The sequence below is a fragment of the Panthera onca genome, chromosome B4, assembly GCF_046562875.1.
Source record: "Panthera onca isolate mPanOnc1 chromosome B4, mPanOnc1 haplotype 2, whole genome shotgun sequence".
Classification (NCBI taxonomy): domain Eukaryota; kingdom Metazoa; phylum Chordata; class Mammalia; order Carnivora; family Felidae; genus Panthera; species Panthera onca.
In genome coordinates, this window is record NC_138345.1 from 43,541,730 (window position 1) to 43,560,191 (window position 18,462).

At 35.1% G+C, this 18,462-nt stretch overlaps 1 protein-coding gene across 3 annotated transcripts in view; it reads right to left on the bottom strand.

Moving 5' to 3' along the window:
• The window catches only part of CLECL1 (C-type lectin like 1), a 28,299-nt gene extending 12,077 nt beyond the window's left edge, over positions 1-16,222 (bottom strand). For 2 of the 3 annotated variants that reach the window (XR_009617460.3, XM_060658428.3), the window contains exons 1-3: positions 15,833-16,214; positions 12,000-12,086; positions 9,866-9,964 (exon numbers count right to left, since the gene is read on the bottom strand). Coding sequence is in view for 2 of the 3 variants with exons in the window: in XM_060658428.3 (XP_060514411.1) it covers positions 9,866-9,964; positions 12,000-12,086; positions 15,833-15,914 (268 nt within the window). In the remaining variant the exon portion in view is untranslated. Of the gene's footprint in view, positions 1-9,865; positions 9,965-11,999; positions 12,087-15,832 lie in introns of all 3 variants that reach the window. The other variant, XM_060658430.3, reaches the window with a different exon arrangement.
• Positions 16,223-18,462: the final 2,240 nt, after the last annotated feature.

The following is an 18,462-nucleotide window of genomic DNA, read 5'->3' on the forward strand; positions in this document are numbered from 1 at the left end:
GACCAATTAAAACGAGAAAGGAAATCAATGCAGCACAACAGGAAAATGATGCAGGTTGAGAATTATCCCCAAATATTCTAAAGCAGCTGTTCTAATTAGGCACAAGTATGTAAAAGAAAATATGTTTGTAATTAAAAAATGGGATACTTCTAAGAAATAGAGAATTTTTACTTTTGTTAAGAAATGAAATTTATAATTAAGAAATGCATGATATGCAAATTTCATTAGATTGGTCTTAAAAGCAGAGAATTAGCAGGAAAAAAAATGTTTAGGGAACTTGAAATTGTCCAATATAAAAAAACAAGGAAAAACAGTTGGAAAAAATATACAAAGTCTCAATGTTTTGCAGGGCAATATAAAAATATTTAACATACATGAAATTGAAATCCTAGAACCATCGGAAAGAGAAAATAAGGGGAAAAATGGTAATAGTTCAATTTCCTCCAAATTATTTAAATATATAAATCTATACTTTCAAGAAGCTAATCAAACCCTAAGCAGGTATTTTTACATACGCAAAAATAAAATAAACTGCTTACAACAGAGAAAAATCTTGAAAACAGAGAAAAATTGCACGCCATTTATAGGGAAACATAAAAAAAAAAGCCCTTTCACATAATGAATTATGGGGGGCAGAATATAGTGAAAAACATCTTCAAATTGTTGAACAGAACCAAGAAACACTTAACTGTAAAGAACAAACCGATGGTTACCAGAGGGGAGGTGAATGGTGGGATGGGTTAAGTAGGTGATAGGGATTAAGAAGTGCACCTGTGATGAGCACCAAGTGTTGTATGAAAGTGTTGAGTCCCTGTGTTGTACAGCTGAAACTAATCAGATATTGGTCCAGTGGTTTTGCATTTTCTGATTTGATTCTTGGTCAATTCTTATTATATATATATATATATATATATATATATATATATATATATATAATTTCTGTCTTTCTTTTCTTCCTTTATCTATTCTGGTTGTTGTTTTGCTTAAGCAGAAATTTTTAATCTATTCTTTTTACACCTCTTCTGTATCTCCTTCTTCATTTTCTTTTCTCTTTCTCTGGATTAAGTGGTAGAGTTTCTCTGATTATCTGCTTGGTCAATTTTTCTCTCTCTCTCTCTTTTTTTCTTTTCTTTTTCTCTGCCCCTGTCATTTCTGTCTTTGTATGGGATAAGGCTTCTTCCACTATTACCCCATTTTTAAATGTTTTCCAGGTTTACTTCAAAGACCAAATCAAAGCACACCTGGTGGAAGGTCAAAACCACTACTGGGGCGCCTGTGTGGCTCAGTCGGTTAAGCTTCTGACTTGGGCTCAGGTCACGATCTCACTGTCCGTGAGTTCAAGCCCCACATCGGGCTCTGTGCTGACTGCTCAGAACCTGGATCCTGTTTCAGATTCTGTGTCTCCCTCTCTCTCTGACCCTCCCCTGTTCATGCTCTGTCTCTCCCTGTCTCAAAAATAAATAAAAACGTTAAAAAAAAAAATTTAAAAAAAAACCACTACTATGAGTAGGGAAGTAAAGCAAACAGAGTCACAACAAGAAAGAGGGCACAATACACTCCAAAAAGACCTTCTGAAGGGCCAGGCCCTGGACAGTGTATGACCCCCTTTTATAATAGTAGTGCTCACAGGTGCAGGACATATAACAAGCTATTAGGACACATAAAAGACAGAAAACTAGCCAAAATGGTGAAACGGAAGAAATCTCCTCAAAAGAAACTTGAGAAAGAAATGACAGCTAGAGAATTGCTCAAAACATATGTAAACAATTTATCTGATCAAGAATTTAGAATAATAGTTATAAAATTAATATCTAGACTTAATAAAAGCATAGAAGACAGCAGAGAATTTATTGCTGCAGAGATCAAGGAACTAAGAAACAGTCATGATGAATTAAGAAATGTTGTAAGTGAGGTGCAAAATAAATTAGGCGCAGTGACAGCAAGAATGGAGGAAGCAGAGGGGAGAATAAGTGAAATAGAACATAAAATTATGGAAAATGATGAAGCTAAGAAAAAGAGAGATAAAAAATGCTAGAACAAGAGGGGAGAATTAGAGATAAGTGATTCAGTGAAAAGTAATAATGTCTGCATCATAGGAGTTCCAGAAGAAGAAAAGAGAGAGAAAGGGTCAGAAGGTTTACTTGAACAAAATATAGTTGAGAACTTCCCTAATTTGGAGAAGGAAGCAGACATCCAAATCCAGGAGGCACAGAGAACTCCCTTCAGATTCAACAAGAATGGGCCTTCTCCATGGCATATCATAGTGAAACTGGCAAAATACAAAGTTAAAGAGAGAATTCTGAAAGCAGGTAGGGACACATGGGCCTTGACCTACAAGGGTAGACACATAAGCACAGTAGCAGACCTGTCCACTGAAATGTGGCAGGCCTGGAGGGAGTGTCAGGAAATATTCAATGTGATGAATAGGAAAAATATGCAGTCAAGAATCCTTTATCCATCAAGGGTGTCATTCAGAATAAAAGGAGAGAAAAAGGCTTTCCCAGACAAAAACTGAAGGACAAACCAGCCCTGCAAGAGATCCTAGGGGGACTCTGTGAGTGGAACACTGCAAAGACTACAAAGGACCAGAGACATCACCACAAGCATGAAACCTACAGATAACACAATGACACTAAATCCATATCTTTCAATAATTACTCTGAATTTAAATGGACCAAATGCTCCAATCAAAAGGCATAGAGTATCAGAACGGATAAACAACAACAACAACAACAACAACAACAACAACAACAAAGAAAACAAGATCCATCTATATGCTGTCTACAAGATACTCACTTTAGATCTGAGGACACCCTCAGCTTGAAAATGAGGGAATGGAGAACCATCTATCATGCTACTGGAAGTCAAAAGAAAGCTGGAGTAGCCATACTTATGTCAGACAAACTAGATTTTAAACTAAAAGCTGTAACAAGAGATGAAGGAGGGCATTATATCATAATTATGGAGTCTATCCATCAAGAAGAGTTAACAATTATAAATGTTTATGCTCCCAATTTTGAAGTGCCCAAATATATACATCAAGTAATCACAAACATAAGCAATCTTATTGATAAGAATATGGTAATGGCAGAGGGCTTTAATACTCCACTTACAACAATGGACATAGCATCTAGGCAGAAAATCAATAAAGAAACAATGGCCTTGAATGATACACTGGACCAGATGGACTTGACAGATATATTCAGAATTTTTCATCCAAAAGCAGCAGAATACACATTTTTTTTCAAGTGTACATGGAACATTCTCCAAGATAGATCACATACTGGGTCACAAAACACCCCTCAATAAATAAAAAAGAATAAAAGAATTGAGATCATACCATGCATATTTTCAGATCGCAACACTATGAAACTTCAAGTCAACCACAAGAAAAATTTTGGAAAGCCTCCAAATGCATGGGGGTTAAAGAATATCCTACTAAAGAATGAATGGGTCAATCAGGCAATTAGAGAGGAAATTTAAAAATATACGGAAGCAAATGAAAATGAAAACATTGACAGTCCAAATCCTTTGGGATGCAGCAAAGGCAGTCCTGAGAGGAAAATATATTGCAGTTTAGGCCTATATCAAGAAACAAGAAAAATCCCAAATACAAAACCTAATCACACCTAACCTAATGGAACTTGAAGCAGAATAGCAAAGACTCCAAAACCAGCACAAGAAGAGAAATAATAAAGACTAGAGCAGAAATAAACAACACATAATCCAAAAAAACCCAATAGAACAGATCAATAAATCTAAGAGCTGATTTTTTGAACAAATAAACCAAATTGATAAATGCCTAGTCAGACTTCTCGAAAAGAAAAGAGAGGGAACCCAAATAGATAAAATCACGAAAGAAAGAGGAGACATCACAACCAACATGACAGAAATACAAAGAATTATTAGAGAATGCTATGAAAAATTATATGCCAACAAACTGGACAACCTGGAAGAAATGGACAAATTCCTAGACACCCACACACTACCAAAACTCAAACGGTAAGAAATAGAAAGTTTGAACAGACCCCTAATCAGTGAAGAAACTGGATCAGCTATCAAAAATCCCCAACAAACAAGAGTTCTGGGCCAGATGGCTTCCCTGGGGAATTCTACCAGACATGAAAGCAGAGTTAATATCTATCCTTCTCAAGCTGTTCCAAAAAATAGAAACAGAAGGGAAGTTTCCTGACTCATTCTATGAAGTCAGTATTACCTTGATTCCCAAATCAGAGACCCCACCAAAAAGGAGAATTACAGGCCAATATCCCTGATGAACATGGATGCAGAAATTCTCAACAAGATACTAGCAAATTGAATCCAACAGTATATGAAAAGAATTATTCACCATGATCAAGTGGGATTCATTACTGGGCTGCAGGGCTGGATCAATATTCACAAATCAATCAATGTGATACATTACATTAATAGAAGAAAGGGTAAGAAAGCGATGATTCTGTCAATAGATGCAGAAAAAGCATTTGACAAAATACAACATCATTTCTTAATAAAAATCTTCAAAAAGTCTGGATAGAAGGAACATACCTTGACATCATAAAAGCCATATATGAAAATCCCACAGTTAATATCATCCTCAATGAGGAAAAACTGAGAGCTTTCCCTCTGAGATTAGGAACACAACTGAGGGATGTCCACCCTCACCACTGTTGTTTAACATAGTGTTGGAAGTGCTAGCATCAGCAATCAGAAAACAAAAGGAAATAAAAGTCATCCAAATTGGCAAAGAAAAAGCCAAGTTTTCGCTTTTCACAGATGACCTGATACTCTGTGTGGAAAACCTGAAAGACTCCACCAAAAAGCTGCTAGGGCTGGTACATGAATTCAGCAAAGTTGCAGGATACAAAATCAACACACAGAAATCGGTTGCATTTCTAGACACCAATAATGAAGCAACAGAAAGAGAAATCAAGAAATTGATCCCGTTTACAGATGCAAAGAACCATAAGATACCTAGGAATAAACCTAACCAAAGATGTAAAAGATCTGTACTCTGAAAACTATAGAAAGCTTATGAAAGAAATTGAAGAAGACACAAAGAAATGGAAAAACATTCCATGCTCATGGATTGGAAGAACAAATATTGTTAAAATGTCAATACTACCCAAAACAATCCACACATTCAATGGAATCCCAGTCCAAATAACATGGTCATTCTTCTCAAAGCTAGAACAAACAATCCTAAAATTTGTATGGAACCACAAAAGACTCTGAATAGCCAAAGTAATGTTGAAAAAGAAAACCAAAGTGGAAGGTATCACAATCCCGGACTTTAGCCTCTACTACAAAGCTGTAATCATCAAGACAGTATGGTATTGGCACAAAAACAGACACACAGACCAATGGAATGGAATAAAGAACCCAGAAATGGACCCACAAAAGTATGGCCAACTAATCTTTGACAAAGCAGGAAAGAGTATCCAATGGAAAAAAATCTTTTTAGCAAATGGTGCTGGGAGAACTGGACAGCAACATGCAGAAGAATGAAACTGGACCACTTTCTTACACCATACACAAAAATAAGTCAAAATGGATGAAAGACCTAAATATGAGACAGGAAACCATCACAACCCTAGAGGAGAAAACAGGCAACAACCTCTTTGACCTCAGCCACAGCAACGTCTTACTTGACATGTCTCCAAAGACAAGGGAAGTAAAAGCAAAAATGAACTATTAGGACCTCATCAAGATAAAAAGCTTCCGCAGTGCAAAGGAAACAACCAGCACACCTAAAAGGCAGTGTACAGAATGGGAGAAGATATTTGCAAATGACATACCGGATAGCAGGTTAGTATCCAAAATCTATAAAGAACTTACCAAACTCAACACCCCAAAAACAAATAGCAGAAGACATGATTAGACACTTTTCCCAAGAAAACATCCAGATGACCAACAGACACATGAAAAGATGCTCAATATCATTCATCATCAGGGAAATACAAATGAAAACCACATTGGAATACCACCTCACACCGGTCAGAGCAGCTAAAACTAACAACTCAGGAAACAACAGATGTTGGCGAGGATGTGGAGAAACAGTAACCCTTCTGCACTGTTGGTGGGAATGCAAACTGATGCAGCTTCTCTGGAAAACAGTGTGGAGGTTCCTCAAAAAATTAAAAATAGAATTACCCTATGACCCAGCAGTAGCACTACTAGGAATTTATCCAAAAGATACAGGAATGTTGATGCATAGGGGCATGTGTACCCCAATGTTTATAGCAGTGCTTTCAACAATAGCCAAAATATGGAAAGACCCCGAATGTCCATCTACTGATGAATGGATAAAGACGTTGTGGTATATCTATAGAATGGAATACTACTTGGCAATGAGAAAGACTGAAATCTTGCCATTTGCAACAACGTGGATGGAACTGGAGGGTATTATGCTAAGTGAAATAAGTCAGTCAGAGAAAGACAGATATCGTATGTTTTCACTCATATGTGGGATTTGAGAAACTTAACAGAAGACCATGGGGGAAGGAAAGGAGAAAAAATAGTTCCTAACAGAGAGAGAGGCAAACCATAAGACACTCTTAAATACAGAGAACAAACTGAGGGTTGATGGAGGGGGAGGAAGGTTGATGGGCATTGAGGAGGGCACTTGTTGGGACGAGCACTGGATGTTGTATGTAAACGATGAATCATGGGAATCTTCTCCCAAAGCCAAGAGCATGCTGTATACAGTGTATTTTAGCTAACTTGACCATAAATTATATTTTTTAAAAAAGACGCCAGCAACAATGCAATTAGGACTTTTAAGGATACATTTAATAAGAAATTACTATATTTGTACTTCTATATTTCTAATAGTAGATACTTTGACCAGATAGTGTGAACCAGTGCTTCTTAACCATTTCTATATTATGGAATATAAAAAAATTTCTGAAGTGTAGCAAAACAAAAAAATAAAAGTCTATGGTTTACCAATTAGTCACCTAGATCTTTATAGCTCAAGAAGCTTAAGGCATACCAATGCTAAGGCAGTGTTGAAAAAACTCTCTTTTAAAGATACTTTTCTAGAAGATAATTATATCCTAAAAGAATTAGATAAAAACGTATTGCTTAGAAGAGCCCAGGTGGCTCAGTCAGTTAAGCATCCAACTCTTGATTTCAGCTCAGGTCATGATCTCAGGGTTGTGGGATCGAACCCCACATAGGGCTCTGCGTTGCTTGAGATACTTTCTCTCCTTCTCCCTCTCCTGCTTGTGCTGTCTCATTCTCTCCCTCTCTAAAATATGAAAATAAAAGTATTGCTTCGCTCGTAAGAAATAAGGAAAATCGCTGAAGGGAGGCACTTAGCTAGAAGCCGAATAGGAAGCATTTCCATAAACGAGTTCATAAAGCCAGGTTGCCCTCAAAGCTAATGATTTATTTGTTTATTTTTATCTTAACACGTATGTGTTTATTTATTTATTTATTTATTTATAGTAACGATATTCAGTGCCCATCCATGATAAAAACTCTCAGCAAACTTGGAATAAAGGTAACTTCCTGAATCGGATTAACATATAGAAAGTATTATACTTAATGGTGAAATACTGAAAGTTTTACTTTTTTAAAATTTTATTTTTTAATTTATGTGTATTTTGTATTAACTTCATTTATTTTTAAATTTACATTCAAGTTAGTTAGCATATAGTGCTATAATGATTTCAGGAGTAGATTCCCATGATTCATCCCCTACATATAACCCCCAGTGCTCATCCCAACAAGTATCCTCCCTAATTCAAAGCTAATGATTTATATCAGTTCTAGGGTCCTAAATCCAGACCTTGGGTTTGCTGAAAAGTGATAGAGTGAGCCAGTGAGATTCTGGTTAGTCCAGTTTCTTCAATTATTTTTTTTAACATTTATTTATTTTTGAGAGAGAGAGAGAGCGTTAGTGGGGGAGGGGCAGAGATAGAGGGAGACACAGAATCTGAAGCAGGCTCCAGGCTCTGAGCTGTCAGCACAAAGCCTGACTGGGACCTGAACCCACAAACCGTGAGATCATGACCTGAGCTGAAGTGGGATGCTTAACCGACTGAGCCACCCAGGAACACCAGTCCAGTGTCTTCAAAAGCATCTCAAGTCATTTAACCATTAGCCCCTCACTCCCTCCGCGCAGATGAAATTGCAACCAATCTTTGCCAGAAAGTATTTTTCTTTTAGAAATTCCATCAATTGAAATCATTCACATTAGAATAAAAACATATCAAATGCTTTAAAAAACAAGCCACGTTGCAGGATACACAAACAGCAGATTTGGTCACCAAAGACTTTAGATATTTAATTCATCATATGTATCAAAAATCATAATGTTTTAAATTATTTAAAGAATAAAAGAATAAGTAGAAAAATGATCAGATAACAGGAGACTAGTGAAAGCTAACACAAGTGTGACTGAAATTAAGTCCTTAGAATTGAACACTATAATCCCTGAAATCAGACTCCATGAATGAGTCTGTAGTTTAGACCCAGGAAAAGAGAGCATGTGTGGACTGCAAAACATATCTGAAAACATTGCCTTCAGCACAAATCGATAACTTTGAGGACACAACGGGATGCTAAGAGAAATGGAGGGTAAGCCTATTGCACATCTAATTTAAATTCTAGAAAGAAAATAGAAGGTGGACAAAAAATTAGAATTGATGGCTGAACAGATCTATTTTTATTTTACATATTTTAAGTTTTATTATTTTATTAAGATCAAATTTAGAATTGATGTTCTTTCCTGATGAATTGATCTAGGAATCTAGGAGAGGTGACATACATCTATAGCAATAGGATGAGGATTAGAAAACAAGTCTAACAAAATTTAAAGCTAGAGCTTTATTTAATAACACTAGTATGACCTGTGTCTCCGGTATAGTACATTATAGTACTCTTGCTCTGGGGATGGCGTCCCACAAAATTTTCCTTCAGCGTCACACCAGTTAAAAAAAAATTAACATGTGTTGTATCAGACAGCTTTTAGAATGTGGTCAAGGGGGCTTGGAAATATCAAAATCCAATTTAAGGTTTTAATGAATTCTCAGAATTTGAATGTACTCTGTATTATGGACTGGTAAGTCTTTCTAATAGAATTATACCTGGATGTTCAGAAGAAGAACGGTATATAGTTAAAATTAAATTAATAGATTTAAACATGTAATAAGGTCTCTGGAAAATAGAAAGCAGAAAGGCTAAAAGTAATTGAGTGTTTTCTTGACTTTTAAAAGTATACAGGAGCGCCTGGGTGGCTCAGTTGGTTAAGTGTCTAACTTCGGCTCAGGTCATGATCTCACGGTTCGTGGGTTCGAGTCCCACGTGGGGCTCTGGGCTGACAGTGCGCAGCCTGCTTGGGATTCTCTCTCTCCCTCTCTGTCTGCTCCTCTCCCTCTCTCTCTTTCTCTCTCTCAAAAATAAATAAACTTTAAAGAAATAAAAGAATGCAAATACATTCATATGAGACAGCAAGAGAAAGACCAACGTAAGATTACCATTTATAATTATTTTGCATTTAATAACATCACCTGGTAAGAAAAAAAACTACCTTGGATAATCATGGACTTTAAAAATGAAAATATTGTGATCACATTCTACATCCGCACATGCCCCACTAGAAATAAAAAGAATAAAATGCAAATATTTCAATGAAATACCTTTACATTTAGTTAGAACTCTATATAAGCTCATTTTTCTCCTTTGCCTTGTAACTCTGAGTATTTTTGTCATGGACTGTAATGGGTCTATAGAAAGTAATGATCTCAACCATACCTCTGCAGGTGCAGAGGAACCTTTCTATTCAGATATATTCAGGTAAAACTGAAGCTACTGTCAATGCCTGGCTATTCAGGGATTAGACAATATATAGTAATGTTACCTATTGAGGCGATTGTTCCAGATTTACTTTCCCCAGCACAGAATTTCTCTTTTGATTCATCATCCATTGTATTATGTCTTGCAGATTTGAACTGGGAAACTGATGAAAGAAGAAACATATTTTCCTAACTAAATAAAAAACACAAAACCATTGGGTTCTAGTGACTAAAGTTCAATCATGTAGAAACTCTATAGGAACTTAAATAATTAACATTCTAAGGGGAAAAACAACATTATTTCCCCCAAGATTTGGACTTTCCTTTGGACTCTTAATCTTATTAATGTTAACTTTAGTGAAAATGAAAAGATACGATCTGGGACCAGATGTTGTTCACCTGATTTTTTCCTGGAGGCTTCATACTTATTTTAATAAGCACAAAATAACCAGCCATGGATATAAGCCTCATTTGGAGAGTTTGCGTTTAATGAAACACAATTATATCGTGTTAATGACACTTGTTTCAATCAAGTGTCACCTGATTCAGGGAAAGGATTTTATTTTCTTCTATGAGTTTATTTATTTATTTTGAGAGAGAAAGGGAGTGTGTGCATGCACATGCAAGTAGGGGAGGGGAAGAGTGAGGGAGAGAATTGGGGTTCCATCTCATGAACCATGAGATCATGACCTGAGCTAAAATCAAGAGTCAAAGAATCAGATGCTTGGGGCACCTGGGTGGTGTGGTCAGTTAACTGCCCGACTCTTGATTTCATGATCAAGAAATCATCTCATGGTCATGATCTCAGGTCATGATCTCATGGTTCGTGGGATGGATCCCCGAGTCAGGTTCTGTGCTGACAGCACAGGCCTGCTTGGAATTCTCTCTGTCTCTTTCCCTCTGCCCCTCCCCTACTCATGTTCTTTCTCTCTCTCACAAAATAAATAAATAAACTTAAAAAAAAAAAAAAAAAGAAAAGAGTCAGATCCTTAATCAGCTGAGCCACCCAGGCTCCCCTCAGGGAAAAGATTTTATATGTTTTGATTTGGTTCATAATTGTTTCAATACTTTGCATGTAAATGCTATATATAGAAGTATAGGGTGAGCCCGGAGTACTTTTTCTACAATGACAAATATTTCTGTCTTTCTGATGGCCATTGAACTGAAATTACCTTTGGTAATTTATAATTTCATAATAATGTGTATTAGGCAATTAAATATTTAAAATCTACTTTGGTAACAATTCTATTGGTAAAAAATACGTTTTATTGACAAACTGATGTTTTAGTAACAAACAAATCTATTAGCTTAACATAAAAACATATATAGAATAGGTTTTTAATGCTAATTATTTTTGCTTCCCTCCTCCCTAATTTTATAGCTGCAATTAGACAATAGACTAGTTATATTAAACTAATGAAACAACTGATCTTTCTGGGGTTTTGGGTGTGCATCTCAACTAAAGGTTCGACCTGGACTTCTAGGTCTTTCCCATTCTGGAATTCTATCACTGTGCCTATTTCTTCGTAACTTCCAAGGCCATTCATAATTGCTAATACTATTTACAAGGATTCTTGATGTAGGCAGGTATGCCTTGGCCTGTTCTAGAGTTTGATTTAATCTGGAAACCTGGATTCCTTGCAATATATACACTCTGTGTGTTACCTTAGTTCTATAGACATTTGTGAAGAACTTTTCTCCAAGCATTTATTCAATAATTAAAAATATTTGCCATATGAATAATTGGATTATGCTCAGTTATGTTCAAAGTACATGAGTAGAATTTTTAAATGGTTTATTAAGAAATGTTTTCACCTATTGATTTAAGATTGATAGTGCCCAGGACTAGCTCATGTGAATAAACTTACAAATTTAAACTTATAAATTTAATTTCCTTTCATTGGAAAATAGTTTTAGAGCAGCTTGTGTATAGCTCAATATTAAACTGCATTGTGCGGTTCAATCATAAAATATAAATATATTCTTGACATATGTTTCTTTTATCAATGAAAAGAATCCACAATTATATCACATACTGAAGTTCTATGGAGAATCTTTCATTTTAATTGTTTCAAATTTCATACTTTTTGTGAAGTTGTACTGCATTGTTTAGGGAACCATTGAACAGCAAACACAATTACAACAGGTCACTAGAGAAAAATACTTCAGGATAAATGAATAATACTGATAATTACTTACCCAAAATGCTCAACACAATTACTATTACAAGAAGGATGATGATAATTGCACATCCAACTTTCAAGAAAATTCCATGATGGTGAGTATCTACAAAATTGGATAGATTGGAGAGATAAAATTGGATAGTAACTCCAGCAGATATTTCCTTATATGGTGAGAGGTAAGAGGGGACTCAATAAATTTTCTTGGTTATCATGCTTCTAAGTTACTCTCCTTTGAAATATATACACCCAGCTTCTTTTTTGCGGATGCATGCACACACACATACGCACTCACGCAGAACATATATACTTTTCTGGTTTGTGAAGAGGGGACTTATAAAACTTTGAATAGGTATGAATTTTTGTTTATGGGTTCATTGCACTTATTCCACAGCATTACAATGATCTACTGTGAGCAGTCCTAAATTTTTATATAAGACTGAGACTCTCCAGATTCTCTAATAAGTTTATTGACAGCACCCACTGATGTGGATTGATTCATTCTTTTCTCTCTTATGTAACATGCCTACATACTGTGATACATAACTGTGATTTCATATGTTTCATTCATTTTTATTTTAAAATAAAGTACTCTTAGAGATGACCTCACCCAACATCTGCACATTAGTGGGGATATTCAAGTCCACAGCCACATAGTTATTTGATGACAGAGCTGAGATCAGGCCTCAGCTGTCTTGACTGACTACCAAACCAGTAGTTGGTTTGCTGTTCACTCTATCTCATTGTCTTTGGAGTAGTCAAAAGATAATAATAAATCACAAAAAAAGGACTTATTAGCTTTGGCTGATAATTAAACGGGCAATCTCTAATGCAAAATAATTTCGGCATACCAATTCCACTAGATAGATGATATATACACTGAGAAAGTAATAAAATAATTAATGTTGATACATAACCAATTACAAAGTCAAGCGTCAAGACCGGTTAACCTGAATGCTTATTTAGTGGTATATTATTTTTTTTTAATTTTTTTTAACGTTTATTTATTTTTGAGACAGAGAGAGACAGCACATGAACGGGGGAGGGTCAGAGAGAGAGGGAGACAGAGAATCTGAAACAGGGTCCAGGCTCTGAGCGGTCAGCACAGATCCCAACATAGGGCTTGAACTCAGGGACCGCGAGATCATGACCTGAGCCGAAGTCGGCCGCTTAACCGACTGAGCCACCCAGGCGCCCCAGTGGTATATTATTATAGAGTGCTTTGTTCTATGTTCAAATTCTTACTGTTATTGAATAAAACATCTTTAGTGGGATTTTAATTGTCAGAAGATAAAAAAGGCTGTGTATTTTTATTTATCATGTAAAACAATGAGAATGGTGCCAGTCAAGGTATAATCTCAAGAAGAATGTGATGGTATCCCTACACACATTTTTAATATAAAATAGACATGTTTTTAATAACATGTTTCAGGTTACAGACCTAAAAACTTACAGAATAAAATTTCAGATTTTATGAAGGGACTGACATAAGGGATATTAGCTCATTTTTTTGACCCTCAAGGTACGATTTACCAAAAGTGTGAATTTCTCAATTTTAGCCTGGGATATTCTCAGTGGCATCATACTTTTCCACTTTTTTGCTTCAGCTCAATTTCATCGTGACCTCTTTGTTTTATATCTTAAAGAACAAATGAACCTATAATATCTATTGAGTGTCTCATGAGATCCGTTTATTTATTTAACCATTTATACATTCATCCACTTACCAAGCATCTACTGATGGCCTGTTAGGTACTTGGTACTATGTGAGGTGTTGGGGATGCAAAGATTAAGAGATTAGGGACAGGGTCTCAGCATTTTTGAGGCTCTGAAGAAGTAAGGAATATGGTAACTTTAAGGAGCAAAGAGAAAGACAATAGCCAGAGCAAAATAAGTAAAACATACGGAGTAAGAAGAAGACTAAGAACCTGACATATCATATGTAGGGCTCTAGAGGACATGACATTTCAGTGTACCAAATAATTTTTTCCCTCTACTGTGATATGACACATGAGAACAGAAGTTGTATTTATCCAACACCAGGGATATGCAGTGAAAGAGTAATAAAGTATTTGATTTCTGGTCATAAGCACCATTGTGGGTAAGTAATTTAATCTTTATATATTTATGTTTTCTCTCTTTAATACTGGAATATTGAACTAGATGGCATTAAAGATGTTATCTTCAAATCTCTAAGCCTGGAGGGAAGTAAAGTTCTATCTGTAAACAAAAAGGAAATCAAACCCTGGAATGTAGAATTGAAAACACTGGTTTTGTTGCTTGAAGTGAGTTAAAATAATGCTAGAAAAATGGACTAATAGTGTGAGAATTTTCACAATGGGAGAATAAGAATGCAATTCTATTACACGTTATTTTTCAAATTAAGTTCTATCTTCTCATCGAAAAAGAAAGCACCCAGTGTAGGGAGAAAAGAAAGCAGATAAGCTTCTATTGGGCAAGTTAGAGAGGTGACATTTAAAAGTAGGGAATAATATGCTTTTGCAATCGGAGAAAATCACACATCAGTTTCATTTCATAACAAATTTAAAAATATAAAAGAAGAAATACATTCTGTGGAAATATAGAAAATCATACATTATATTCATTCTATAAGGGCAAACGCAATGAGGAGATTTTAAATTACATAAATATTTTATATAAACTATTTATTATTATTATTATTTTTAATTATTTTTTTAATATGAAATATATTGTCAAATTGGTTTCCATACAACACCCAGTGTTCATCCCAACAGGTGCCTGCCTCAATGCCCATCACCCACTTTCCCCTCCCTCCCACCCCCCATCAACCTCTATCCTAGAGAAAAGAATGGAAATGCAACATGAAATTTTCCCTAGTACTTTGGAGGATAAAAGACACATTGAATTTTAAAATCTATCAGTTTTGAGTGGTTTGTGATTAAGGTGCAATGTTATCTTTAGCTATATGCCTATCTCTTCATATTCCAAAAATATTCTATTACTCAGATAGTCACTAATTCTAAACTTCATGAAATAAAATACTAGCATTTCATGTCTCCTTAGTTTAGTTTAACATTGTTACCCTATCAATTTGCAAGTTTCAAAAAGATAATTAACAATGTGAATAGTAGCCAGGAATTTTCCCCTCTGTATAAATAAATATATCATTCTATATTAAAAGGGCAGGTTTAATCAGGGGTATATAAAGTGTAGAGAAAAAGGGGGTCATGAGTACAGATGTCACTGTATGAGTATAAATGGTCACTGCAAGAAATGCAAAGAATAGAAAGTTTACAAAAACCAAAAGCGAAGTTCTGTGTATTAAGAATAGAATTATATATAACACCCAGTGCTCATCATAAGTGCCCTCTTTAATATCCATTACCCATTCAACACATACCCCCACCCCCACCTCCCCTCCAGTAACCCTCAATTTATTCTCTATAGTTAAGAGTCTGTTTCCTGGTTTGCCTTTTTTCTCCACTCCCCCCACCATGTTGACCTGTTTTCTTTTTTAAAATTGCACATATGAGTGAAATCACAGGGTATTTGTCTTTCTCTGACTGACTTATTTCACTGAGCAAAACACTCTCCAACTCCATCCATGGTGTTATATGTGAGTGATAAATCACCAAATTCTACACCTGAAACTAATATTATACTGGATGTTAACTAACTGGAATTTATAAAAATTTGAAAAAGAAAAGCATAAATTACAATTAACTTTATGAACATTTGTGTCATTAAAAACATTCACTCTTATCCTTGCATTTTTCTATTTTTTAGTAAGACATATACAAGCACAGGACAGAAATAAAGGAGATTAGAAGTAAAATATTAATTTTAGAAGGACCCCTAAATCCGACTTACCAGATTTCTGAAGCGAAGATGAATTTCCTAGAGAAAAAGCCCCATCAGTTTTAATATCCGCATAGATTATATCTCCAGCCATCGCACATACTAAAAAAAGAGAGACCAAAAATGATGTTCTGCTAAGGGAGTTTCATAGTTCTGCAAATAAATTTCCGGTAAGTCAAATAAACTGAGATGAACAATTTTCTTTTGCTCTCCCAAATTTGGTGGATTTCTCCTATGAATAAATGACAAAGCAATGTGTTCAGTCTTACCAATCAAGACAAGAGATTTCCAAACACTTCACGATAGGGAAGAAAACTACTATTCGTACAGGAGTTTCTTCTCTACAGTTAGTTTTCTGCTTAAATTTGGAATAGTTTTCACTTTTGATATTACCACAGATGACCTCCTGCCATTTTTTCTTCTATAAACTACTTCCTCTTTTAGTTCAGACATATATTCTCTGGCAGAAATTCTGTGACCATTCAGCATTTTCTCCAAAGTGGAATAGCAATTTGGAAGGGAGGACAAAGAAAAAGAATGATTTAAAAAAAAATGTTTATTTATTTTGAGAGAGAGGGAAAGCATGAGCAGGGGAGGGGCAGAGAGAGAGGGAGAGAGAGAATCGCAAGAAGGCCCTGCACTGAAGGCCCTGAAGGCCCAACGCAGGGCTTGATCTCATGACTATGAGGTCATGACTTGAGCTGAAATCAGGAGTCAGACACTTAACCGATTGAGCCACCCCGGTACCTGAAAACGAGGGATTTTATAATGGATGTGATAGAAATAACTGATAGACTTCTCATCTTGAAATGCATCGTATTTACCTAGGTAATACCTTTTTAACCTAGGTAAAAATTCCCTTAGACCTATTCCTTCTTTTCTATGTTTTATAATATGAGCATCAAACTGAGTTAAAACATGGATCATGCAGAGGATTTCCAAGCTGATAATTATATTTAAGGCACAGAAATAAATTCTATGTCAAAATAATTCAAGGTTATGCCATTAAAGAAAATAAATCTTATGTTTAAACAAGGTTCATAGAAATTTCCTGTTGAATGCAATGTATAAAACGTAAATTTTGTTCTCCTGTTTTTTCTAAAGTTACACTAAAATTATATTAAAGGAATAAAAATGTAAAAGTCTCAAACAATAACAAAAAAGAAGTGAGTTCTAACAGATAAGGAAAAAAAATCAGTCAATTCATGGAAGATAGAGATATCATCATTGATGAAACAAAGTAGAAGAAAGTGACATCTAGAATATTCGTAGGGAAATAACTGAGGAGAGAGCCCAACTACCTGTGAAATTCTCATAAGACTCAGAGGTCAGAAATGCCAGATATGAAAAATGACAGAAAGCTTTAGTTCATAAGCAGTAGATTAAATGGGCTTCTGTACCGGAAGGAATTGGTTTCCTCAATGTTCACCCAAATACGTTGCATGGAATTATTTAAACTGTAGTTATCCTTAATCCTTCAGATCCAAGGATTTTACCTATATTAACCAAATAGCTAGAGAACAGATCTTGATTTTCTGGCATCGAGGGTTCCCTCATGGCTTCTGACTCACAAGGCTTCTGACCCAGGATGGGCTATAAGTTGACCTCATGACCACTGTGACACTCTCTCTTTCTTGGGATGTTCTAAAACTTTATATGTTGAACTGAATTTTATACATGAAAAACTGACTTTGAGAGGTTATATGAAGATGGTTGCATGACCACACATTTTTAGAGTGAGGATTTGAATTTACATCAAACAGTCTGAAGTCCATAGTATAATACAATAATGCCTTCTAGATTTTGAGGGTGAGAATGACATTTTATTCTTCTTCTTTGTTATATCCATCACTCAATCTATGCTTGAAACATAACAGACACTTAATAATTATGTATTGGATTACCAAAACAGTTAAGGCTACACTGAATTTTATTACCGAACTCTTAACATTTTTCCAGAATTAGAGCAATCGGTTTTGACTAAAAAGTAGACTTCTATTCGTATAAAAAATATTATCAGAGATTCAGCCCTCTAAAACTGAAAAAAAATCCTAGCAGGTGGAAAATTTATTATATATAAAATCCTAGCATATGGAGAATTTATGTAATAAATCCTTGGAATTTACAGTTATATATATATATATATATATATATATATATATATATATATAACATTATATATATATATATATAACATTATATATATATATATAACATTATATATATATATAACATTATATATATAAATATAATAAATATTATATATTTAATTAATATATATTGTATATATGATTATATAAATAAATATATATATAAATATATATATTTAATGTTTATTTATTTATGAGAGAGAGAGTGCTCAAACGAGCAGGGAAGGGTCAGAGAGAGAGGGACACAGAAAATCTCAAGCAGGCTCTTTGCTGTCAGAGCAGAGCTCGAGGCAGGGTTCCAACTCACAAACCACGAGATCATGACCTGAACCAAAACCAAGAGTCTGATGCTTAACCAACTGAGCCATGTAGCAACCCCCACATTTGATATTAATAATCTCTGCCTTCTCTCCTTGCCCAAAGTAAGTCACCAAGGTATGAGTTATGGAGTAATCTCTAGGTTTGGTGAGATTTAACTTTTGATTGTCATGA